Raw genomic sequence first — 27,570 nt, forward strand, 5'->3', positions numbered from 1 at the left:
GCCCATTTGTAAAGTTATCTCTGAAAACCATCCTGGAATAGACAGACACATTCCCTGTGTGAGGTGAATGATCACTGCCCAGACATAGACATACTTCACTGAGGAGTTTAGCCATAAACTCTAAACTGTTGCGCAGCTCTAGGGAGCTGAGGAGCTACAAAAAGACATCTACAGTGGATCTCGTCTGACGGTAATCAACCTGGCCATCCATCCAACTTCTCCGGTGTTTGTTTCTTATGCATCAATAAGTCACGTGGTGAAAGACTGCTGCTCTCCCATCATGGGAAGAACCTCTCCTGATTTTGGACCACAATGGAAGGTTAATATCTTGGAGGTGATCTGAACCTCCTGGTTTCTTTGCATTCCCAGTACCTGGTACATGTGCCTGACACATGGGTCTCTCAGATTTTGACATGTTATATATATGTCATCAACTCAACCAAACAGAAGTACCCCAAAATTGTTGGATTTTTCATGACATGGTAGAATACAATTGGAATTTGCCAGAAACAGTCTTAAGAGTCCAAATCCACCCATCCTTCACAAGTCAAGGATTCCAATGTCCTCCCAACATCGCATCTCGGCGGATGACAGAATGGATCACCTACCAGACATGTTCCCATTCTCGTGTTTCTTTAGGTGTCTGTCTAGGTTGGTCTGTTGGCCAAAACACCGGTCACACAAGTGACATTTAAATGGCTTCTCCTTATTGTGGATGTTTCGCACATGTCGCTGTAAGTTGGAAGATATGCTGAATGATCGATCACAGTATTTGCATCTGAAACAAACCAAGCAGGCCCAGAACATATTCAATCAAAGCACAGGATGTTTCTTCAAATCCAGAGAATACAGGTTAAGCTCCAAGAGAACAGGTGAAAACCTCAAAGAAAAGATCTATATGCACACAGAAGCTTCCCTGATAATCTTTCCTTTGCCCTCATTTCAACCATTCCATTTCCATGGCATCTCATTCCCTTTACAAGATAGCTCAAGCACTACCCCCAGCCAGCTTCCAGTGCTCCCCCTCCTAAAGTGGCTTTGGACTTATTTTGCATCTTTCTGATATATATTCATTATTGTACATGTTGTCTCTTCCTGAGAACAGAGACTATTTTCTTGCTGCCTTTGTATCCTCAACATCTGAAACAGTACCTACCTAACACAGTAAGCATTTTAAAATGTTTATCTGATTGACTGAATGATGTTCTTTTTAAATTGCTGCTGCATTTAAAGAGGCAAAATGGGTGAGGTTTAAAGTTACAACATGGTACCATGGCAATTCCAGGCCCCCTACTCATTGACTCTTACATTTTAAAATCACTTTTATGAAAAAACACCCAACAATATTTATTGCCTGAAAGGAGTTGGGCGAATTAAATCTAATATTTTCAAAGTACTCCATGCCAAGTTAAGGAATTTATAAAGTAAAGCACAATTCTGTTACTTCATGTCTTGCCAATACAACACAATTAAACACTTTGTGGGGAGAAAAAATAACATGAAATAAATTCCCTCTAATATTCAAATAAGGTAAGAAGGCCATTTTTTTCTCTGTTCAAAAATCACAGTCTGATTAAATCTTTTCTTGAGGAATTAGCTTTCTTGATTGGCAATCCCGAAGGAAATTTCATTTATCTTCCCCAACCCAGCAATAAACAATTCAAGTCTTTAATACTGTGCCAACGTGAGAAGTGGAGTCTATCACTTGTGCACCAGAAGCATCAATTTTCATACTCTGGAGTGATTTGGGGGCCCTAAAGCCTTCACTGGATTGCTCCTTAAGCAGTACTAAGCCATGCTACAGCTACTCCAAATTCCTTTTCTGGCCTGCAGCCAAGAACTTTCGATATTAGGACCTCTCCCTCTTTTTTCGATTCTCCTGCTTTTCTTCTAAACAAATACATGACACTGAACAAGGTTGTTGTCCCTGAAAAGCAATTTGTCATTGCTCAGGTTAGGATATCATCATTTATTTCAAAGTATTTCTTGAGTAAGGAATAAAATCAGTTGCAAGATACTACTCCATCTGCCTTATCATGGAGCTACGAAAAAAGTCTTTTTCCCTTTAACCAAAATTTCTCTCCTTTTCATTGTAGAGCACAGAAAGTATCTTTCCCCCTCTCCTTTATTTCTTAAGATAATAAATTGGTTTTTACCCAAGAGATCCTTAATTTAAAATTTCAGAAGCAATGACAGATTTCTAAAGCTCATTCTTGTATCTGTGTGTTTGTGTGTGTGTGTGTGTGTGTCCTATGCTTCTGTTCAGAACATAGCCTGACACAGTGAATGGTAGCCTGATAGGCGTTCATATCCCATCCTGGGCATTTCTACCTTTGTCCCCTTCTGGCTAACCCTTGACCTATCTGGGTCTCAGCTTCCTTGTGTATTTAAAAAAGAAAAAAAAAAAACAACTTAAGACTAGATAGTCTCTAAGGTCCTTTCTAGCTTGACTTCTACAGTCCTATTTTTTTCAGATTGTTTTCTTCATCTACCTTTCTGTCACACACACACACACACACATCTTCATCTTGTTTCCTGTCTTCTTTGTACCCCTTCCCTTTTTTTCAGATCTGTTGATCAGACCTCAAGTCCTGGCTTGGTTGCTGGTGACCCTCACAGCTCATAAGGCTGCAGATACCCCCATACTAATACCTTTAGAGTTAAGCAATGTCACCTGATATCTATTTCTACACATTCATGGAGTTAATTTCAGAGGCAAGGATTTTTTATCTGTGATCAAGCTGAAGAAGTGTGCTTTAAGCATCATCAGAAAGACATCCCTGGTCCCACAGGGACCACACTACTACCAATAATATTTTTTTCTATAGCACTTTACAATTTGAAAACCCCTTTAGAAATAATATCCCATTTGATCCTCACAATTATCCTGGGAGATAAATGGTATTATTTTCCCTTTTTTTACAGATGGAGAAACCTAATACAGATACCACTTAAGTGATTTGACTAGGATCCTTTAGCTAGATGATGCTCTACTGACACCAAAATCATGAGTAGACATATTTAGTCAAATCCCAAATATCTCCCCTGAAAGGGTCCTTTATGAACATGCTGCCCATACACGCACATCAATCATTACAGAGATTAAAAGAAAAATCAAGTAAAATGTATCATCAAACCTGTATGGCTGCTCTCCAGTATGTGTCCTTAAGTGACGTGTTAAGTTTGCTGATCTTGGGAAAATCTTGCCACAATATCTGTTATTAAAAAATTTTTGTAAGAGAAAGTCATCACTATCATTTTTTACCCTATTTGACCTGTACAACAAACCAGATGCCTAATCCTAATGTAATTAATCCTGCATGTTTTCGGTATTTAAAATTTTAAAAGAAAAAAAAAGCTGCCTTGAGCTATAAACAGTCCTACACATGATAGCTCCATCACTGGGTGGGGTTGAACGTGGGCACAAGTAAACAATTAAGAAAAATTGGCTTTTGTTGGGATGACCCCAAAGTTCCATTTTTATTAACTCCACGTCTCTCTTGTTCGCAAGATTGAACTTGGATCAAAAGGGAGGGGGAAATGATGAGTACTTTGTGATTTCAGTCTGATGTAAACTGATTCCAAACGTTTCAACTCATTTTCCAAGTCAGCCAAAGTGACAATGTGCTGTACATTGAGCTGTATCAGATCAGACAAGACTCGAGGACCTCATCCATCAAGGTATGCTCCCATAAAAGCTTTCCTTGAAAGAAGGTGACATGTTTTCCAAAAGAACAGATAAATGGATATCCCTGCATCAGATAGCATAGCTCCCCTGGGGCCAGTCAAAAATCATAAAGTTAATTAGAACAAAAATAGGCTGCCGATTGCTAGGACCCTCTACCTGCTGGGGTCATACGATTCCTTCACCAATATGGCACCTAACCTGTTAGCTTTGCCTCTAATTGTCACGACTGTTCATTTGTGGATGCCTGAGAACAGTAGGACTAAAGTTTCTAACGAAAATAATTAACTATGAGAGAAAATTCATCATTATCAAGGTGACAAGGGAAATATAAGAAGTAGACGGGATGTCGAATATTTTCTATCTCATTTATCAAAACTCTGAGTGGTCTGATTGAAATTCCTCACATAATATAGAACACCATTTTCATGTCTCATTAAATAAAGAGTACTTTGAGAAGCTACAGACCTACCGGGATCTCTATTAATCATCCAATCAAGAATCATTTCCAAAATAAACAAGGGGGAAAGCCCGTCATAATTAACTTGGCAATTACCTGCAAGTATACCGTTCCTTGCCCTTCCGAAGCAGGTTCTCGGGTAGAGCATTTGGAGGGGCTCTGAAGTTGAACATGGAGGGGACCGACTGGATGAGTTCATTGCCTTCTGGTTTCAGAGCACTGAAGCTTTCTAGCTTTTCAGCCATGTTTTCAATGGCAGACATCTGAGAATTAAAAAAAAAAAAAATACAATACAATCAATGGGCGGTGACCTTCACTGTCACTCAAAGTAATGATACCAGTCATGGCGCCATGATTCTGATAGCCCTTTAAGACTGACAAAGCATTTTCCTCAGGATGAGCCCATGACGAAGGGGACACACATATTATTGCCCTCATTTTAAAGATGAGTGAATGGTCAAAAATATACAATACAGAAGAATGGATAAAAGAATGCTGGACTTGGGAGTCAGAAGTCCTGAGTTTGAATCCTGCCTCAACTACCTACCAGCCATGTGAACCTGGGCAAGTCACAACTTCAGTTCCTTCATATGTAAAGTGAAGATACCAATGGCATCTATTTCACGGGGTAAATGTGGAGATCAAATAAAACAACACAGAAAAAGTCTTCGTAAGCCTTCAAGCACTACAAAAATGCTGGTGGTTAAATCATTATTAATGTCTCAGCTTCAGTTTTATCTCCACAGTGGCTATAATGATAGCAGCAGTTCCATAGGGCTATTATTATTTACAGATGGTTTTCCATTTTGGCTCTGTACCCCTAGTACCTAGCTCAGTGCTTTGCACAGAAGATCATGGGAAGGGACCTTAGAGACCTCCCATTTTATAGAAAAGATACATATATAAGTACCAAGGTTTATAAAGCACTTCACACATGTAATCCTATTAGTAAGTGTTATTATTATCTCCATTTTACATTTGAGGTAAACTGCATCACTGAGGTAAACAGGTCACATTATTAATTTTCCAGAGCAGCATTTGAATCTCTCTTCTTGATTTCAAGTCCAAGATGTGGTCCTTGAGCCAGCTAATTGCTGCTCCTTATTTAATTAATTCAAAGGCTGCTCCTTAAAGATCATGAGCTCCTGCTTAAACTAAATCATAAATCTTCTAGAAAGTGCTAAGTTCAGAAAAGGACTGAGACAAGAGATTTCTATGGTAGCAATCACAGTCTCTTTTCTAGATCACCTTACTCCCATTTCCAGCCCAAGGAATGCCTGGTAGGGCTAGATCAGCTCAGTTACTGGGGATGACAAACCACGATAGCAATAAAAGATGAAAACGAATAAAGAAATAAATGTTTGAGCAGAAGCTAAGACATGAGTGGTCTGCTAATGAATGTTTAACAACAAGCTTTCCAGAAAGTATAGTACTGAGTACTGGGACTAGGAGCACAGAGAACAAAACAAACCTTACTCACAATGAGTTTCCATTCTAATGGAAGAGACATATATACATACATACATATATATGTATATATATATGTGCAAAAAGAAATTTTATGTTGACATTTACACATAGATACATGCATGTGTATTCCCATATAGACTTACACATACAAAGGAGGTAATTTGGGATGAAGGACATAAGAATTATTATTCTAAGTGATAATTATAAATCCCTTTGGGTCTTTGATATTATTCTCTATTGGGGTTTTGGTCCAGATTTATGATTTCATTAGAATTGGAATATCCTGGTAAAAATCCTCAACCCCAAACCAAAGAAGATCTCTCCAAGAGTAGCCTGGAGCACCAAGGGTGACTGGCCCAGAGTCACACAGAACGAGTCAGAGCCAAGTCTTGAACTCAGATCTTTCTGAAATATTTTTCTTGTGATAGCCTCTCATTTACATAATAAATGCTTTATATAGATTTGTTTGCATGCTCGTGTGCTCTCTCTCCCTCCCTCTTTAGAATATAATAAGCACCCTGAGATCAGGTACTTTTTGACTTTCTATGGACAAGGTATCTATCGCATAGTAAGCACTTAATAAAGGCTTGCTGACTGAGTTTCTAACTGTAGCTACCATTCTTTCATACCATCCCTTGCTATTGCTTTAGAATTAGGTCCACCTTGATCTGCATTCTTAAAGGCTAACATACTTGTTGGGGGGGATCCTCCCTCTTAACTGCACTTTCCAAAGTCGTCCTGAGCTGGCTTCTGCGTGTCCTTCATTTAAAAAAAGACTAAGAACTTTTCACAGTCCACCTTTTTTAGACTAGTCACAATTGAAGTGGGGGCAAGGAAGAAGTGAACTTTCAGATCATAGCACTGAGTTACTCATTTCTGCATTTCTCATATTCTCTTTCTCTGTAGTTTTTAAGGACAATTCCTCAAGGACACAGCAGAGACCAGCAGAGGAGGTAAAGGTGGCCAACCAAAAAAAAAAAAAAAAAAAAAAAGACAAGGGTAAAAATGAGGGGACGCAGGGAAAGGCACAAGGTGGGATCCAAAAGCAATTTCAAACAAAGAAATGCCACAATTGGCTGCATCAGCTGATGGGTGCTATGGGGAGAGACAGGAACCAGCCCTTTGAAGCCCCGAAGGAGAAAGAAAAAAACGTATTTCATATTTAAGTGGGAAATGAATGAAATGTAAGCTTTATAGACACAAGGCGACACAGGATGCCATTTGTTTCTAAAACCAGACAGGGGCTGTGGCAGGGTGAGCTGAATTCAATTCTCTCCTTACTAAGCAAATATCCTAGGCTTCATGGTCCAAATGACTATTCATGTTCTAGTTAGCTCTGGGTGATGGGGGTGTTTCCCCCTCCTCCTTTAGCCCCTGGCCTGGCCTGCCCTCCCATTTCATGCTCAGACTCTTAATGCTAGCTACAAATTGCAACGTACAGGGTACCACTGCCAATTTGCCAAATGTCTTTCATCAAACACTGTGCAAAAAAAAAAAATCTCAGAGGGAAGTCAAGATACATTTACTTGTCAGACAGCAAATGTGAAAGCATTGGAAAGCAGTCGGGGCTATAAGCTCAGGGGTTTGATTCATAATCACTCAGCTGCTAAAACATTCTCCACAGATGCGAGTGGACAGCACATTTGTCAATATGAAGGATTCTGACAGGTGCTGATCACAGGGCAGAGAGATGTGATGATGATGGCCCTCCAAGAAGGACTGATTCTGGCTCGACAGAGAGATGCCATTCTCAGACTCCAATGCCCACCCTCGGCGTTTTTTACATGACCTTGGAGCTTGTTTATTCAAAACCCATCTGTAAAATTGTTGATGATGGGATTTTTACTGCACCGAATCTTTCTAATTGTTCCTTGTAAAAAATAAATAAATAAATAAATATATATATATATTGTGATATCCTGCTTCTAGGGAATAAATGAAGGGAACAGAAACAACAAATGGCCTTCCAGCCGATCGGCAGGAATGAAAAAGAAACAAGGGTGACAATTTTGTGATTCTTTTTGCTCATTGCTGATGGCAATAAAATGTTTAATTCAGAGATGTTTAATATCTGAGGAAATAATCAATCCACACCTTAAGGGACTTCATATTCCAATGAGAGGGACAACATACAGATACGAGGGCTATACAAAATAAACATGAAGCATATGAGAGTCCCCTGAGCTTTACTATCTCATGGTGCTAAATCACAGTAGGACCTACTCCCCAGCCCCAGCCCCAAAGACACCAATTCCAACAGCCATACATCTCTGGGAAATACTTTCATTTTACATTTAAAAATGGCCTGACTAGGTCTCTTGCCTGTCCTTAATTCTATTCTCCTGGTCCCACAAAGGGAGAAACAAGCACTCCAAGTCGCTAAAGGCACTCAGTTGTTTCGGAAAAGACATCTTGCTTTAAGAGCGGCTATTTAAGTATGTGACTGCGTATGCCTCAAACTTGTCCTGTTCCAAAAATTCCCTAGCTGCAAGAGGAAATATTATGGGGCTGATTGCTGAATAAAAGGCATTCTTAAAGATAACAGGAAAAAGAAAGGGAGGAAGACTATCCCTATCCTCCTCTCCTTCATCCCTCCTTCTCTTCTCCTTCTAAGGATGCTATGCAAAAATCAAAAGATGAAGGGATAGGGAAGATGAAGGAAGCTGTGGGAAAAAATGAAGGGCAAATGTTACACACACACACACACACACACACACACACACACACACACACACTTTGGTCCAATTTATATTCCTTCTGCTCATTGCTAGAAACACATACAAAAGACACATACAGGTCTTCATTGAATCCTGCCTTTCATCTTGGTTCTTGCATGCTATGCTGGTGCCATGTTTTGCTTGCCAAGAGAGATGGGATTCCTCCATGCAATCAGAGAGTGGGACGCTAAGGTTTGCTGAGGGGGCAGAGGGGACATGTCTAGTATACACAGCTGAAGTTTCACAGACTAAGGCGAGTCCCACCTAACGTGTAATCCTGGTTGCTGGGATCTCTCCTGGCATCCATACCCTCCCAATATGGAACCCAAGACAAAGCTGTCCGTTCCTAGAGGAAAGGACAATGATCTACTTTGGTACTGGGAAAGTGGGGATGTATATCTTACCAAGCCGTGTTCTATAATTTGAAAACACACACACACAATGAGATCTGGTATCTTTGGGCCATGGTATTTAACTACATCTCGGTGGTCTGGGTATTTTTCTATAACTTATATGACAATATGATTGGGGGGAAAAGAAGGAAAAGAATGAAGGGGGAAAGGAAGAGAAGCAGGAAGCAAGGGAAGAGAAGGAAAAAAGAAGGGGAGGAGCAAAAAGGAAAGAAAGGAGGAGAGAAAGGAGAAAGATGGAAGTGAAGAAGACTACAACATGGAGATGAAAACAAAAAAAGAAGAAAAATTGGACAAAAGTCACATTACATATTCAGAAAAGTCACTGTTTTGTGGTCCATTAATGTCTTCTAATCTCTGATCAGCAAATGACTTTACATGGACAAAAAAATTTTTTTTGATTTATACATATATAACAGTTGTTGATGCTATCAGTAACTAAACCCTGGAAAAGGAAGTCGTTTCACTCCCCTTCCTGGTCCCTAAGAGGCTATTAACCTTATATTGACGCAAACTCAAATGTACTCATAATTCCCCAGCTCCTGCTCCCAAATGCAAACATTGCTCTGGGCTGATAAAAACAGGCATTATTATAAACATTTCAGCAAGCAAGATATCAACAGGGTCCTGAACATTTATCTTAAAATTTATTATTCAGCAGCTGAAAATTGGTGACATAAATAGAGTACTTTCCCTTTAAAATGATGAAAATGATAACCTGATTGCATGAGCTGATAGCCCCAACGGTGCCATGAAATACATGACCTTGGCTTTCACAAATTGGATTACTTCGGGTGTTATCTTAAAACAACCAGCTCTCAGAAATAACTTATGGGAAAAGTTTGTCCATCGTAGTTTGCTATTTTTATTTGCTTCGTATCTTGACAAATCTCAAAATCATGACCATGAAGTTTAAGCATTTATTTCAAAGACAGATATAAATGGCGACCTCTTTCCATGGCATTATTTTCAACAGCCATAATTATAAAATCACTTAGATTTTATGAGCATGAAAATATGATGAGTATAACAAATTATCCGGTCTGTCTAATATTCATGCTTAATAATATATATCAAATGATTATGAAGCGAGTGGGGCAAATGATCTGAGATCATTTCTAAATGAGTTCAGCAGCAAATAGCGTAACAATGACAATCAAAGGGAGTATAGGAAAACTGAAATCATAGCTACCTATTTAAATCAGAGAGGCAGCTGTTGTAGGCAGGATTGGAGGGGCACCCAGAAATCCTCTGTCTAAAAGTATGTCCCATATTTTTTGTCATATTATTTAAATGTCACTATTCTATATTTCTTTCTCTTTGGGTCATTAAAGTTTTCTAGCCACTAAGTCCCTTATTAATATAAAATTAAATTAAATTTTTAAAAATTTAATTTAACTTTTTAAAAAATTAACTTTTTTAATTTAGTTTTTAAATTATTAGATTTAATTAAATTTAAATTTAATTAAAAATTAAAATCAAATAAAAAATAAAAATAAAAATAAACCTGATATGTATTAACACCTATAAGTAACCAATGCTTACAGGTGCTTAAAGAAAAAGGTAGGGAGAGGTACACAGATAGGAGAGATGTATGAAGGAAGATAGTGGGCATTATGGGCAGTAAACTCAGGAAGAGACCAAAGGCAGACTTTATCTACTTCACTTTTTCTTTAATTAGGAAGTCCTGCCCAATTAGTCTTGGATGTCAGAAACAGCCTTTCAATTTCAAGTCACCAAAAAGAAGAACTTGGATAAGAGAAATAAATAACAACTAGCAAGACTAAGCTGGCACTCATGAGTTCTCTCGTGGAATGATACTCAGAATTGCCCTCCTGATATTTTAATAAGATGGCTGGTCTCTATCATGGAGGTCTTTTGCTTGCTCCTGAATTAACACTGGATCTTTGAGTGAGAAGGTGAAAGGAATAGGGGGAAGTGAGGCAGTGTAGAATATTTGCACAACACTTAACTTCTGATATTTTTCTTTCCCTATAATATATTTGGAGGGGAAATGACAATTAACACAATTCCAGTCCCAGCAAAATACGTCCATAGCACAAGTTCATTTAGTAGTGGTGGTAGGATCTCTGTCAATGGTTACTTATTAGCTAAGTGATGCAGCAGAGTACACAAAACACCACAGAGCTGTCACTTTTGTTTGATTTTCCAAAAGCCAGAAGCCCATTCCATTCTCCTATGACTTTGCCCATCAGTTTGTGAACCTCATCCCTTAATCCGGACCAGTAAAAGCATCTTTTTCCTCTAATCCTGCAGGACACAGAGCTCAGTTTGGACAAGATTCTAGAATGTTGGCTGCCTGGCTCCCATGGAGATATCTTAACAATGGGGCCTTCTGGGCTTGAGAAAGTGACTTTTTGAACCCCTCAGTGTAAATCATTACATTTATCCCTAATATTTCTCATAGTATTTCTCCAGCAGATACTCCCCTGTCATGGTTGTTAATGCTCTCTTGTTGACTTTACTGCAAATAATTTTGACCGTAATTTGTATTTCCTCATCTGTGGCCATGCTGCGTCTCTCCACCCCTGACATCTGTCGATTATAGAACTCTAGGGAGCTGTGCTTGTACACAGCACACCTAGTATAGTATACCTAACCTTATATGCAGTATTTAATAACAGGATGATGAATGGAATAATATTGAATGAAATTAGACTGGATAAAATGTCCTTAGAGAACCAGAAGACATTTCACATCAGCCTGAAATTACTTAAGATACTGTGGAATAAACTTTACATTTTTTTTCACAACTTATTAAATATTAAATTATAAAATCAAGGGATTGTAGCTTGGAAAAGCTAAGTTTGTTTGTTTGTTTTTTTGCTTAACTGTTCACAACAGCTCCATCATCCCACAGAAAAGCATAAATGGTGTCAGTACACCATGATCTAAAGTGTAAGTTACTTTGTTTGTTCTTAATTTATGGTACAGTGGTGCATTGTTTTAATCAAAAATATAAGTAGGAAACTTACCCAAGTTCTCTGATCAGGCAGTTGGAACTGGGAGCAAAATTGAAACAAAAACAAAAAATTACTTTTATGTTGGAACCCTCATTTCAATTGATCTGAACAATTAACACTTAACTTGGTATTTGCTGTTTATCATGGAATCGTACCTTAAAATAACTGTAGCAACAGAGAACCAAAAAAAAAAATGTTGCCACCATAACCTTCCTCAGCCATCCTTGAGGCCTTTAAATCCCATTTTAGGGATGTGAGTGAAAATAAGTGTCCCCCTCATGCTCAGAAAAAATGACCCATATGCCCAAGTCAAGGAAGCTAGCTATGATTTGGGGTGGGGGAGTTTGGTTAGCCCTAATTAACTGCGAAGTCACTGCCCACTCAAGGCTCAACTGACTAGCCAGGTATTAGCTTTTCCCTTGCCTATTAAGCTATAATAAACAACATCCACTATTTTACATCCTTTTTAAAGATGATGAAGAAAAGGCAATGCAGGATGGGGCATAACATGAACATCAAAATCCACTCATAGTGCACATGTCCATAGCTGTAGCTTTTTAGCCATCAGAACTTCTGTTGTAAAAAGCTGAAGATTTTAAAAGCCTGAGTTGGTCTCTGACCAGATACGTGGCCACAAGTTCAAAGGATTGACCATTTATCCTAGAATCTTGCTTGTAACTAGGAGAAGAAGTTACGGAGAAGCTGAGGCCATGGACCAGAAACTAAGTTCCTTGAGGGCAAGAATAGTTTCATTTTTGTTACTGATCCCCAGAGCCTGGTTAGGCACTCTAGATGCCTAACAGATGATAATCTGTGTCCATGAGCCTTAATTAACACTGTGACATGTGGCAAACATTCTATTAAACTCTAGGAATACAAAAATAAAACATTTTTTTTCTCTCAGGGGCATTATATTCTAATGGGGGAAAAACTGCAAATAAAGAGTGACATACAAAACATATAATGCGTAAATGAAAAATAACTAAATGGAAAGAAACCTTAAAGGTGAATGATCCACCTGATGCAGAGGAGGGAAGGACTTGAGAAAAACAGGCTGAGTCGGTCATGATACAGAATTGTGTTGGAACCCTCGTTTCAATTGATATGAACAATCAACACTTAACTTAATATTTGCTGTTTTACATGGAATTATACCTTAAAAATAACTGTGGCAACAATCAGAGAATCAAAAAATGTTGCAAAACATTAAAGAATTCGTTTAAATTCCAAAAGGAATGTATGGGATTCCATTAGAAGAAAAGCATATATAGAAATAATATATTTAATTAAATTATTTTTTCTGCACCTCCCCGAAAAGAAAAATTTACCAACCTATTAAGACAAAGGACAGACAGTACCATGGGGCAGCAAAAATTATATTCTAATGGGGGGGGAAACCCACAAAGAGGGATGTACAGAACGTATACAGCATAAATGAAAGGTAACTAAATGGAAGGTAACCTTAAAGGTGAATGATCCACCTATGCAGGGAGGAGGGAAGGACTTGAGAAATGATTTGGCAAGAGCCATACACATGCTAGGTGGGAACTAGGTAGAGTCAGGATGAACCGAGTTCAAATCCAGCTTCAAATACTAGCTGTGTGACTCTAAATTATAAAACCCAGTTTGCCTCAGTTTCCTCATCTATAAAATGAGCTGGAGAGGGAAATGGCAAACCACTCCAGTATCTTTGCCAAGAAAACCCCAAATGGGGTCGCAAAGACTCACATCACTGTACAGCACAAAAGACTCACATCACTGTACAGCAACATACAAATGTCAATATCTTTGCAATGGAAGACATGCCAGGAAAAACAAATCTCAGATTACAAAAGACCATTTTTTTTTCAAAGGGAAAAAACAGAAGGGAAAGGTTGTGCAGTTCTGTAGGTAAGAGAGCTTCTGGAAAAGCTTAGACTGGCAGCCTTCGGAAGGGGGACAGAGTCACTTGGGGGAAGGGGGGATACATTTCTTTCCAGACTGAGGAAAAAAGAGCTAACCTAAGATTGGGAATGGACACTAGATTTTTCAGTTAAAAAATGAAGGAAAAACTCCCAGATGGAGAAAGGTGGAAAGGCTTCCCCCAGATAAGGTGTAGTTGTAGAACACTGACAGAAGAAATAACATCTAAAATTCCCAACCTAGAACCAAAGCCTGTTGACACTCCTGAAGGCAAAAGCTATAGGAACAAATGGCATTGCATTATTTTGGGGGTTTGTTGTTGTTTTTATTGTTTTTTAGTCACACATGCTCATTCACATGGCTGAACTAAGGATCTCTTTCCTTGCCTGACGTCAGCTGGATGCAATTGGCTTCTATTTCCAAGCTATCATTCCAATTCTGTTTTTAAAAAAACTATATCTGACCGATATCATATTTCTCACAAACTCCCTTGGTTGCCCCTGTCCTTTGCATTTCCTTGTGTCCCTTTGTTCATGACACAAGAGCCCGGGAGACTCTGGGAAAGAATGACCTTTGCCACTTTGGAGCCAGGATCCCACTCACACAAGTCATTTTTAGAGAGTTGTATTTCTCTAACTAGAAGCATAATCACAAGCCATTCATGTTTTATAACTACCCTTCCAAGGAGAGAATTATTATGAACTTGGGACCTTTTAAATCTATTTCATCAAACCACAAGTCTAGAAATGCCTAGAGTTACAAATCGGAGTCATAAAGGATCATCCAGAAAGATAAAATTTAAAATTACCCCTCCCTCAGTAGGCACTGTGATAATAGCCAGAGATCATGGGACACCAGTAGTGAGGGAAATGGGACATCAGTGGTGAGGAAAATGGGTGAGCAAAAAAACAGCAACAGAGATGGTGGGATCTTTTTTTTTTTTTTTTTTTTTTTTAACATCAGGCTTGGTGAAAGCAAAACCAAGAAAAAACAAAACACCTGAATAAACTCCAAATTCAGGAAAACAAGCAGTGAGAAGGTAACACAAAATGTCCTGCTTTAAGAAAAAAATTTTAAAAGGAATAGGCAGATGGCACCCATTATAAATCTAAATGAGAGTTGTTCTAGGAGACAAAATTGTTGATCCACTTGACCACAAAGAAATCAACACAACAAGAAATGAAATCCATTCTTCTAATCTTTTTCCTACACATGATCTGCATCTATCTTTAGTAGCCCCAAGCCACGGCACCAAAGAGCAAAATGCCTGGAGTGACAACTATCCCCATCACACTTCCTTTATATCTCAGTCCTTAGTAGGTAACTGGAACATAGTAGGCCCTTTATAAAGACCTATTAATAAGTTATTATCCATCATTTCCTTACAGCAAGCCTGAAGGCTTACAGATCAAAGGCAGTAACTTAAATAGTACTTTAATGGTCCTATAACTAAGCCAACACTTGGTAAGAATCAAACTATCAGCTCAAGTTCTAGTCATTATAACATGCCACATTTCTCTTAGCCATCTATGCACCCATACATTCCCATGCTGTGGAATTATTGGCAAAGAGCATCTCTTAATTTCCAAAACTTGTGTTTTTTCCTGACAATCATCATTTCCTCTGACTATCTATGGAAACTTCCTCCCTATCCCAGGACCCTTTTAAGTGGCCCTCAAGATGAAAACTATTTTCATAATATTAAAACATTTTTTCCTATTAAAATACTCCATTTTCCAACTACCCATATGAGAGAGGTTTTCTCATAAACTTCAGAAACAGATATGAGAATCTACCTCTCAACCACTAAGCCCAACATTAAAGAGATCTGCAAACTCATGTAAAACAATGTCTGCTCCTCTCATTAATTTTTAAAAGTTATTTTTCATTTAAAAGGTCAACATGCAATAATTTATTTTGATGATTGTAAATGAATCAATAAATAATAGTTTAATGTTTATCAGTTTTAACTTTTAATATGGTAAACAAAAGAAACCAAAGTTCTTTGGGGTCCTCAATAAATTTTTGAGACTATAAAGATAAAGTGATACAATGGATAGAGGATTGAGCCTGAAGTAATAAAGATCTGAGTTCAAAACCAACCTTGAACAATTACTGTATGATTCTGGACAAAGATCTTAACCTCAGTTTTCTTAATTGTTAAATGGGAATGAGAGCATCTCCTCACAGGCATTTGAGAAGATCAAATAGGAATTGTTTTTAAGTTGTTAGCACAGGGAATGGCTCATAGAAGGTGGTTAATAAATGCTTATTTCTTTCCTTTCTGAGGCAAAAAATTGGGAATCACTGATTTAAGGTACTGTATTTTATATATAGTATACTTTTTGTATGTAAAAAATTATCCTGATCTTGATGGAGTATGGCAGACTGAAAAGTCTGCATTGGGGGTCAGGAAGATCTGGATTCAAGTCCTACGTGAAGGCTCAATGTTTGACTTTGAACAAGTTACTTTACCTCTCTTCACCTCAAACAATTTTCTAAGATTATATATTGCTGATTGGGTGTTAACAAGTGTTGGTAGAAGGAGGGTAATCACTGGGGCTCACTACATTGAATTCATCAACAACAATAATAACAAACCCAGACATTAATCCTGACACCTATGTAGCTAGACTAATTATTTATTTGTTTATTTATAGATGAGACATCTGACAAGTAGGTAAATAATTTTGGCCAAAGGTCGTATAGTAAGTCCAAAGCATTGCTCAGCCAAGATTTATTTAACTCTAAGAAGAATGGAATAAATGATATGTAATAAGCAGGCCTGCTGCTCTCCCTCAAAACCACAGTGCCTTTCTCCATGAAGATAATATGTAGACTGGTTAGGAAGTTGAACAAATAGTATTTATGGTTCCCTCTGGTACGTGAACATTTCAAGATACATGTCATTTACCAGTGTCTTTGTCTTTCTATTCCTTATTAGGCAAAGGCCCAGGATTATTTCTTTTAAATTTTTTTCCTTTTTTTTTTTTTAAATTCTAGTGCCTAATGGAATACATCTATCTACTAGCTAGATAGTAGAATTTCAGGTACAAACCTGTATATGTTTATATGTACCTATACAACTTCCCAGTATCATTTATACTATCTGTTAAAAATAAAGAGGAGTAATACCTTTTAGAGCTGGAAATACCACTTTTTAATGTAACCAACTTGATTCTATTATTAATTATAAACTATTATATCATAAACTATTAGTTTATTTAACTGAATCATTCCATTTCCAAGAAATGCTCTAAAGATTTTGTTTACTCTCTGACAAGAAATATGATCTTCAATTTAGAAGAGACAAAAACCAACAAAAAAATACAGATTCAGGGTATTTTCACTGTTATTTCTATTTCCATAGCCATTAAATAGAAATTAGCTTCCTTCAAAGCAGTTGACTCCTAGATAAGACCTTTCCTTCTCACTCCCACCCCCAAGCCATTAGTGATCTCCTTTTTGAAATAACACAAAACCACTTTGTATTATGTTGTACAAACACATTAGCACTTGTATTGTATCCCTTCAGTAAAATGTAAGCTCTTGGATGGCAGAAATTGTTTCCTTTTGGTTTCTGTATTCCCAGTACCTCATAAGGTACCTTAGTGGATAACAAGAACATGGGAAATGCTTGATGAATTGAAATGAAAGCTTAGGGGAAACTCTTGTTGAAATGAGTGAAGGAACTAAATATAGTGAGCCAGCTATGGGCAACTAGGAATGTGGTCCTACTCTGAATCAGCAATGGTGTTTAATTGCTGAGGATGAAAAGGTTTCTGCTCAAAGACTGATGGCTCACCAAGTTGGCTTCATCTTCTATGTCTGGGATTCTTAGTTGTGTGTGTGAGAGAGAGAAAGAGACAGAGACAGAGAAAGAGATGGACCTTTTAGGCAGTGAAGCCTATGGTGAAGCCTATGGATCTCTTATCAAAATTATTGTTTTAAATGCATAAAATACTTAGGATTACAAAGGAAACCAATTACACTGAAATAAAAATATTTTTTCCCATCCAAGCTCAATGGGCTTCCTGAAATTTCCCATTTCAAGAAGCTCCACTCTATGGAAACAGTGTGCTAGGTGAACGATTTCCTGTTTTTTTCCAGCAGCAAAAGAAAAAATAAAAACACCATCAGTAAGTAGTCTAGGACAAGCCATCAGGAGATGCTGATTCTTTCCTTTATATTAGTAAAGCTTAGACAATAACCCTAAAACCCAGCCCACCTCCAGGCTTTTGTATACTCAACAACATTCAATCCAAATAAGAGTGTAATTCTATAGGCTGCCAAGAACAGACTCTACAGTATCATCAAGGACTTGGTTTTTTTACATGAATATTCACTTTTTTTCCTTCCTTAAAGAGATTGGGTTTGAATTCTGCTCGAATTTCCTGTGTTCTTCCACAGGAGCGTCATAGGAAATCCTCGTGTTGTCGAGATTTCTTTCATTTCATTGCATCTGCTTTTCAAGATCAACAAGTTAGTTTACAAGTTCTGCATCTCAAGTCCAAAAATACTTACTTGTGGATGAAATAAGAATCCCGGAGAAGGTCTCAAGTATTTTTCTTTTAAAGCTTCAAGTGGGTCAGTGAGCTTTCTTTTCTCTACCCTGAAAGGTTAAAATTACATTTGCCAGTGATGAATCAGTCTCGTATATCGATCACTACATAAGCACCTGACATTTAAAACAGCTTACAATAAAACAAGTGAGAGGTTTCTGGGAAATATACTAATAAAAACACAGAAAGATCTGCCGGGTTCTCCATGCATGCACATGGCTCTTATTAGAAAAACAAGTCGTTATGGATAAAGGGAGAAGACCCCACTGGTAATGGAAAAATCCACTGAAATAACCAATCATGTTAACAGTAGAATAACTAAGCCTGATGCATTTGTCATAGAAGAGACACTAAGAAGGAAGCCAGAGGAAAGAGATGAGAATAAGAAGCTTAAGGATACCTGAAAACTAGCCTATTCTCTCTTTAGTGCCAATCATTATCCATATCGATTATTTTTAATACCTTCTCAAATGAGAAAGCTATATGTTGTAATGGAGTGCATTAAACTGACCTTCCCCCTCTTTCCCTTTCTATGTCAAAACTCTCATACAAAGACATTCAGAAACAATTTTAAAATTTGCTCTAGATCAGAAAGTAATCTTGAGTAGAGGAAACCTGGAGAGGGGAGAAATAATGCTGTGCAACCGTAGCACACAGCAAAGCGATCTGAACCTAAAAGTAGCTTAATAAATGCTGGGGTAGGGGGGTTGAATTAATTAATTAGGATGACATATCAATAAGCATGACCTGGGCTAGAACTGGGATATGTGGGGATAGATGGCTGTCCCCATTATGATGGCTAGAGAATTTGCCAGAGAAGAAATAGAGGTATGTGTATGGCTGAATGATGAAAGTGGCTGGTGAACTGGAGGTAAAAGTTAATAATGGGACTGAGGAAAAGCAAATGTATATGGGGCCAGCAGAAGGCTTATGGCACTAAGGGACTGATGAGCAGCCAAAGAATAAGAAACTTATCCTTTCATTGTTTTCTTCCGAGAGTCAATCTAAAAATAATGTTAACGAAAAGAACACAATTTAGAGGGCAAAAAGTCTATGCCGTGTCCTCAACAATCTTCTGTCTAAAGATAGGGCTTTCCTAAGATTTGCATGAGGGCAATTGAAAAGAAGTAAAAAATTTTGGTTTTGGTTGTTTTTTTTAATTCTCTTTGGTGAGTTTAAAATGGGGCAACTAGTTCTATGCTGGGAATTTTCCTTCCTTAATATGCTATAAAAATTATATATTATTGGTTAGATCCAAACAATATAGCATAATATAGAGAAAAGTATTTCAATTGATCAAAGCTGAGTGTGTGTGTGTGTGTGTGTGTGTGTGTGTCTAATTCCCATTATTATGGGAGGGGGATTTGAACCTATAAAGAAAAGGGCTCATCCTCTGCTAGAGTTTATATTTTTGATGTGAAGAACATAAAACCTTCTCTTGGCAAACGAAAATCAACTCACATACATAAATGCTGTCTTAAGAGAGCCTAGAAAAACATTCTTTGAAAATTCCACTAATTCTTGAGAGCAAAAAATATTCTCGCAAAATAAGAGAAATGTGGGATCTAAAATATATTCTACTCTGAATAGACAAATTGGGGGCCACTATCAGGCTTTAAAAAAAATTCCTGCATGTAAGGTTTGATTTATTAGCCAGAATCTTTTATTAAAAATAAAAATTTTGGAGATGCAGATGAAAAATTTAGATAATGGATGTTTGTCTCCATCATTTTAATCATAATAAGTGGACCTGGTGTTTTTTAAAAATTGTCCATCCATATTATATACAAAAAGTTTTTATGGCTAATATTTCATTTCTGCAGTGCTCCTAGAAGATTTATTTAGAAACAGAGTATGACTAACACTCGTTAACGATGTGAGAGCCAGCTAATAAAGTTCAGATTGGCACTGACATCCACATCACCTTATTTCAAATAACTTGACCCATTGAAACATTCCCACATATCTGGGTTAATCCTTCAAGGTCCACAACCTTCAGCCACTTGACAAGGTATTTTAAACAGAGTTTTTCTATAAATTCTACTCAGTAAAGTGAGTGCTCAAAAAACTAGATTTACTGTCAAAGAAAAAAAAACACAGAAGGTATTTCAAATTCTGAACATTCATGCCTTGCCACATCTCTGTGATGGATTATATCAACTTATGGTACTTTAGTGGCACCACATGTTGGGTACCAACTGAGAGGGAGAGAGAGAGAGAGAGAGAGAGAGAGAGAAAACGAGGGGGAAAGGAAGGAAGGAAGAAAGAAAGAGACAGAAAGAGGGAGGAAGAGAGGGAAAAGGAGAAAGGAAGAAAGAGAAAAAGGAAAAGACAAAGAGAGACGGAGAAGGGGAAGCAGGAAGGGAGGGAGGAAGGGAAGAAGGGAGAGAGACAGACAGACAGACAGACAGACAGACAGACACAGAGACGTCTTGGCAGGCAGCAACATTTTCCCCTAAAACATGAATAAAGTTTTCAGTTAAGGTTCATTCTGACTAGCCCATTACCTGTAAATGGGGTCCATAAAGAAAGGAGTTGGTCTGGCATGCTGCAAAGAGGCATCTGAAGCCTTCCTTTGGTCAATGCTGCCTCCTTTCTTTTCACCAAAAACATGGTTCTTCCGAGGCTCAGTTGACTTCGTCCCACTGGCTCGGCTCCGGCTACCCATGCTCAGGTCCAGAGGCTGATCTTGGCTTGTGAGAGGCGTTGCTGCTGGTTTGGAGGTGGCCGGAGTAACAGATTTCTCCTCCTTCCTTTTCGTGGTGAGATCAAAGGGCGATTCGGGGCTGCCCTTCTGGTTTTTCTTCCCATCGCCTGGTGATTGGGGCTCCATTTTCAAAGGTAACGGTCTCAAGTCTCTATCAGGAAATGGGTACATTGACTGAGAGAATGCTGGAAAAAATGGGAGGGGAAACATGGAAGGGTAAGGTAAAGCGCCAACTTTTTTGTCTTGTAGCCCCACCAGTCCTGTGGAACCAAAGTATTTTTCAGCAATAGACGCAATAGCTTTTATAGAATCATTCACCGCTCCCGACACTGCAGTTTGCTCCTCTAAAGATGGTGAGAAAATGGAATGATTGCTGTATTCTTTCTTATTATTTATTGCAGCCAAACTCTGCAGAGGGCTTACTTTGTCTTTGAACATTTTACCATTTTCTTTAAATTTCTCTTTATCACTTTCAAGGTCACTTTCGAGATCAGAGCCAGAGGTGGTTTCCAGGTCACTGCCACTTGGGGTACTGACATCATCAAGGTCACTACTCTCTGACTGGTCACTGATTTTTTCAAGGGGTCTCTCTTCAGAGGACCTCTCAGGCTGGAGTTCCACTGGCTTATTTTCCCCTACAGGGGGGTGTTTATTTAGTGCCTTCAAAATATCCTGGGTGGCTGGCAGTATCTGAGGATGTGTCATGAGGGGACTTTGACTTTTGTTTCGTTCAGTACTCGGTAGTCCTTTAACAGGAGAACTAGCAGGTATCAAGGGCGGCCTGTGGTACAAGCCAGAAGGAAACAAACCGGGGAAGCTAAAAGAAAATCCAGGAGCTGTTGGAAAGGTAAGACCAGCAGAATGCCTGTTGGCACCAAAATAGTCAGCAAGGCCCGGATTGCCATGATTCATATTAACCATGGACGTTTTATCCATAGCTGGGGTCCCAGGAAGTGAAATGCCTTGGCCAAAAAATCCACCTGCTGCAAAATGGTTCTTGCCCTCACAAAACCTCCTGTGCTTATTTAAGGAAGACGTAGTGCTGAACATTTGTCCACAGTCTTTGCACTTGATTTGGGTCCTGCAATCAGCATGCATGCGCTTATGACGACAAAGATTTGAAAACTGGGTATAGGATTTATGGCAGACCTCACCTGTGTACAAACAACAAAAAACAGTCTCAGGCGGGATGGCAGGCAAGCGGTCGGACTTTAGTAAATCATCGCGATTCCTTTCACCCTCCCCCCCCAAATGTCCATCACAGAGCCAGAGAGGGACATCTCTCGGGGGGACCGAAGCGGGCCCCCACGCCAAACTGGAGAAACCTCATTTCCAAAGAGGCCAAAGCGAGCCATCCAACCTGACAAATGTCTTTAAGATAGCATATACCCCCCAAAAAATGGAAATTTAAATAAAAAATAACAGAGACACACAGAGAAAATATCTCTTGGCTGATTCTCATGGGCTGTGTATTTTCAAAAGGCTTTTGATTTCCTGGGGAAAGTTTAAAAATGTGTCATGCAATGATTCACCAATGTGACCCCAGTAAGATAATAACAAGGAAATTGTCCAAAACAGAATAGATTTGCAACACAAGATGTAGTCATTTAAAAAGGAAAAAAAAATTTCTTGTGCTTTTGGGTTCTCAAACAAAATTAAATCATCCCCCTCCCCTCTGTATATCTCTGTATCATATAATTCACCTTTATTTTTCTATCCCCTTGGGGAGAAAGCCTGTGACTGTGCTAGTCTCACTTAATGTGTATTATATCATCAGCTCTCATCATTCACACATCAAAGCCACACAACAATGCACATTGTGTATTCGGAGACATTTTTAACAATCATTTTCATGATTTGAGAAAGACTGACATAATTTACAATGGGTCTATTTTAAGTCAGCAAAGGAAGCTCAATTGAATGTACCCCATCCTGCATCGCTGGTTCCCATGAACAGCGATCACGTCCTCTAACTTCCCCTCACACTGGTGCTTGTGTTAACCTTCCTGCTCCTGGAAACCCCTGTCCTTGAGAAACACGGTCACTGGCTGTCATATCTCAACCATTTATCTCAGGGCTTGACTTCTTCAGCTTGGGAGCCAAAAAAGAAAAAAAGAAAAAAAAAAGCCACTGTCTGTCTGAGGGTTTGTGGGACAGGAGAGCTCAGCGAGAACCAGAGCTCCTGCTACAGATAAAGTCTTACTGTCTCCGTGGGTCTGTGTTCATGGCTCCATCTGCCTCGGCCTCCTCACTCCATATCCTTGGTGAATTCCTTGAAAGAGGCAGAACGCTGATAGCTCCAACAAGTACCCATAGGTACTTGATAGGATCAACCCCTACGGGTGGGATTTCTGCTTTTATACTTCCTCGCTTAGCTAGCCCATAGAAAAACTTAATTTATCAGTCATTTCTAAAGCAAATTCCTTTTGAAAAGGAAAAAAAAATGGTCCAAATTCATCCTTTAATTCTTTTGGGAGTAGCTGTATTTGACTGATGACCTATTAAACTAAAATCATTTTAAAAACTCAAGTATCAGGGCAATTTTTTACCAAAATAGTTTTAAAAAATAATAATCTCCTCTCAAATAAAGCTCACACTTTGAAATCAAAGGACAACTCCTTCCAAGTAAGAACCATAAAATAACTCTGTCTTATTCCACTCTAAATGTGTGCATGTCTTACCAAGTATAAATAAATATGTTATTAGGCTAAAGAAAAAATAATCATATCATTCAGGTGCCTCATGGGTGTACCCCAAAGTGAAAACATTTAAAGAAACAGTTTCAGTAGAGATACAAGTGTTCAGATTCATATACTTAATAGCTGTGTAACCTTGACCAAATCATCTTACTTCTCTAAGTCTCAGTTTCCTTACTTTAAATGGGTAAGATATACTCAATGATCTCTATGGATTTTTCCCCCACTCACTGAAGATATTAACAGCAGCACCTATTTCCTAGGGCTAAGAGGATCGGATGGGATAACATATGCAAGTCATTTTACAAACAGAAAGTCCTATATAAAGACTAGTTATTATCAGTGCTGTGATTGCTATTATTATGATTATCCTAAAAGTCCCTAACAATGAATGCCATCAATAAGTCATCCCAAATTATTCTAACAGCAAATATTACCAAGATTCTGATTGAAAAATTTTAAAATACTTAACAAGAATTTGATTTATCACTGAAATTTGGTAAATACATTATTTAATGTAAGCATGTGAATATCCAATCATAGGTCTGGGTATGAGTCTTCCTCTGATCCATATTCGCGGTGTAATTCTGGGGAAGATGTCTAACCTCCAAGCAACTCAACATAAGTTTCAGAGGAGTTGCTGATTTTCCCTGGTGAAGGGACTTTGGCAGCAGGGAGTCCCTTCACTGATAAAATCACCATTAAAAAAAAAATCAAGAATTTTATTTAATTTAGATTAAGACACACCACAAAAGATCTCTAGATCAGAAGTCTGAGGCACTGGTATTATTTATTGTATTATCCATGTATCCTATGAATCACATCCTCTCTCCCAGGCTTGGTTTCTGCATCTGTAACATTAGGGGTGGATGAGATGACCTGAAGTCTCTTCCTTCATTAATATACATCCAATGGCTTTGTTCTGCCACCCTTCCTCACTATAGGACTCTGGTCAAGTTCCTTAAGAATCCCCTCATCTGTATAACATCTGGACTGCCTCACGCAGTTACTGTGAGGAAAGTACTTCGTAAACCTTATAGAATAATACATAAATCGGAGTTATCATTAACATAATTTTCCCTCCACAGATACAAGACTGGCCATGGGGCTAGGAAGATTCTGCTTTGGGGACTGAGAAATTCCATGTGAAGAGCCCCATGTCTGGTCTCTTTGGGTATCCTTTTAAGAAGAAGCCCACCAGTAGGTAGACCTCCCCGTTAGGACTTTTTAAAAGTCTGCCATTTAACCAAACGAACTCTGGTTTTCAATGTGGCTTCCCTTCCCAGCAACGCCCGCAATGTTTTTCCTTAATATTTTATAGCTGGAGGAGCTTAGAAAGAGCAATGGCTTTCACATTTTTGGGTGATATCAGGTGCATGTGGCTTCTCTATTGGCACCTTATTATTGTGTGGATGAGCCACATCTGTCCCTCACATCTCCAAACCTCAAAAATGCATGATGTGTCTCCCTCAGTGGTTTTCATCATTTGGGAGACCTTGACCACCACAAAGCTCCAAGTACCATCAGCCTAACTGATGCTGAAGGGCCCTCTATTCTGTAATCTTCGGAGGAACAAGGAATTAGCTTGCAGAAAAAGTTGCATATTTTCTACTTATTAAACAAATTAAGGCCTATTTTGAATAGATCCCGCCTATTAGGGCATGTGGTTTCTATTTGAGGAGGCTGGAGCATTTGGGGTAGTCAGCAAATAATTACCTTCGTGTTGGTAAGTTTTCACTCAAGCTTGGGCGGGACACTGTAATAAGAGACAGTTGCCATAAACAGACCAGTGGGCTCAATCGTGGTGTGTGGCCATTTGTCGAGAAACAGATATCAACTTTAGGTGACCCTCCTCCACTATCCAAACCCCCAACTTCAACTCCTGATTTTTCAAATCTTTTGTTCTGAAATTACACGGCTATTATTCGTAATTATTCTCGGGGCCCTGTTATACTTTGTACTTGAGGACTGCAGTTGCCGGGTAAATTTCCTGGTGATTACTGAGAATGCATTAATGGGAAACAGTTTATTTGATTTTATTAGAAAAAGCCTCCACGCTCTCAAGTGGAATACTTGATCCCAATACAACTGGAAGCACAGCTCTGAGAAACTTTGGTGAATGGAATCACCACGTTTTGACTTTTTTCTACAACTGATCATTAATAAAAACTAATCATAAATAAATCAATTAATAAATAAAACTGTTAATAATCAATAAATGATGATTTATTGCATCAGATTATATCTTTGCTTTGACCAAAAAGTGAAACAGAAATAAATGACCTATACCAATATCACAGGGAATTACAACCTAAAGTCAAAAATTTCTTCTTAGAGGCGAGGATTCTCAAACTCTTATAGTACAATCCATTTCTCTGCCTTTTGAAAATCTCCCAAGGAGTAATAAGTATCAGAGGCAGGATTTGAACTCAGGTCTGTTCTGTTCCTCAGAAAGCCAGAGGAATTAGGAGCCAAACAAGATGGTGGGATAATTAAGAAAGAGAAAGGACGAGTCTCTAACGTCTTAGAAGTAGAAGGGAGAGCAGCCTCAGTTTCAAAAGGAGAGTGAGTGGTATGGCAAAAACAAATTAATAAGTACTGGCTCTAGAGTGGAAGACCTGGATTCCAATTTCACCTCTGACTGTGCACAAATCCCTGAGCTTTGGTCTAGTTGCCTTTCAAATAAGAACTTTGAACCAGATGGATTCTGAGCTACCCCCCACCCCCAACTATCTATGGACCTATGGAAGCAAACTCTTGAGAATCTCTCTTTTTTTTTTTTTTTTTTTGGCCCATTTTTTTCAACACTCCTTTCACTGTTTCCTTTAAGTAGTATGTTTTTATCTTTTTTTCTCTAGTCCTTGACATACTTTATGGCACATAGTAGGCATCTAACAGATATTGCTAAATTGTATTGCAAGGCTCTGCCACAAACTGTTTTATAATAAAGATCAAAAACTGAGGGCATGACAGAACTATTCACCTTGCCAGAATTAATCACCTGAAGGGTGACTCCATGTAATAAATAGATTTCAACAGTATCCATATGCATTTGAGCCAGAAAGCAGAATTTTTTAAATTTTTAAATGGGCAGAGATGAGTAGATGATTAGGTTTAAGGAATTCTTTTAAAAGGAAAATAAGATAGATGCCTGTTTGCCATAACATTTTATCTCAGTTCACAAGATCTTTTATATTTGTTGTTTTCCAAAATGAGGAAGATTTAAATCTGAGCTCTATTTGGTCTGTCTTTCCCAAGGCAGCACACTATTGGACTTCCCTTCCATCACATACTCAAGCAGAGTTGCTGCAGCTCAGATGACCAGGAAACCATTGAGTTTCTTGTTTTCCCCATGCTTACATGGTGTCGGGCAGGTAGTGGACACTTAATAAATGCTTGCTGATTGACTGCATTTCAACACTATGGTGCTAAGTATATTGGGGATGGGTGGAGATCAACACATTGTTTCCCCCAGCAGAATGGAAGTCTTTTGAGGGCAGAGACTATTGTGTTTTGGCTTCTGCATCCCAAAGCCCCGTTTTACCAAACACAAACTCCCATTTTCCAGGTAGCACATAGTAAGCACTTGACAAATGCTTGGACATTGACTAACAGTGGCTAAAAGAAATAAGCTAATGGGAGGGGACAGTTTCAACTTTCCTTGGAAGGGCTGGAAAAGAGAAAACAGACCTAGTGCCCATACTGCCTCTGAAGCTTATTACCCAGTGTGGCCCCCATGTCACAACCACCATGGATCTCAGTTTCTTTTTCTTTTCTTTTCTTTCTTTCTTTCTTTCTTTTTTTTCTTTTTTTTTTCTTTTTAAATAAGAGGGTTGAATCAGATAGCTTTTTAAAGTTCTTTCCAGATCTGAGCCTATGCATAAAAGGCACAATTTCTCCATTACAATGAACATTTACATATTTTTGAAGAACATCGGGAATATAACTATAAATTTTTAAATGGGTAGAGGTGGCTA

At 38.4% G+C, this 27,570-nt stretch overlaps 1 protein-coding gene across 7 annotated transcripts in view; it reads right to left on the reverse strand.

The window, feature by feature from the left end:
- The window catches only part of MECOM (MDS1 and EVI1 complex locus), a 668,000-nt gene that overhangs the window by 13,194 nt on the left and 627,236 nt on the right, over nucleotides 1-27,570 (reverse strand). For 5 of the 7 annotated variants that reach the window (XM_031957626.1, XM_012546601.3, XM_031957630.1 and 2 more), the window contains 6 exons: nucleotides 20,698-22,051; nucleotides 18,153-18,240; nucleotides 11,739-11,765; nucleotides 4,242-4,408; nucleotides 3,138-3,215; nucleotides 609-778 (listed from right to left, as the gene is read on the reverse strand). In XM_031957626.1, coding sequence (XP_031813486.1) covers nucleotides 609-778; nucleotides 3,138-3,215; nucleotides 4,242-4,408; nucleotides 11,739-11,765; nucleotides 18,153-18,240; nucleotides 20,698-22,051 — 1,884 coding nt within the window. The remainder of the gene's footprint in view (nucleotides 1-608; nucleotides 779-3,137; nucleotides 3,216-4,241; nucleotides 4,409-11,738; nucleotides 11,766-18,152; nucleotides 18,241-20,697; nucleotides 22,052-27,570) is intronic. The other 2 variants (XM_012546602.3, XM_031957627.1) reach the window with 1 other exon arrangement.

The sequence above is a fragment of the Sarcophilus harrisii genome, chromosome 3 (assembly GCF_902635505.1).
Source record: "Sarcophilus harrisii chromosome 3, mSarHar1.11, whole genome shotgun sequence".
Classification (NCBI taxonomy): Eukaryota; Metazoa; Chordata; class Mammalia; order Dasyuromorphia; family Dasyuridae; genus Sarcophilus; species Sarcophilus harrisii.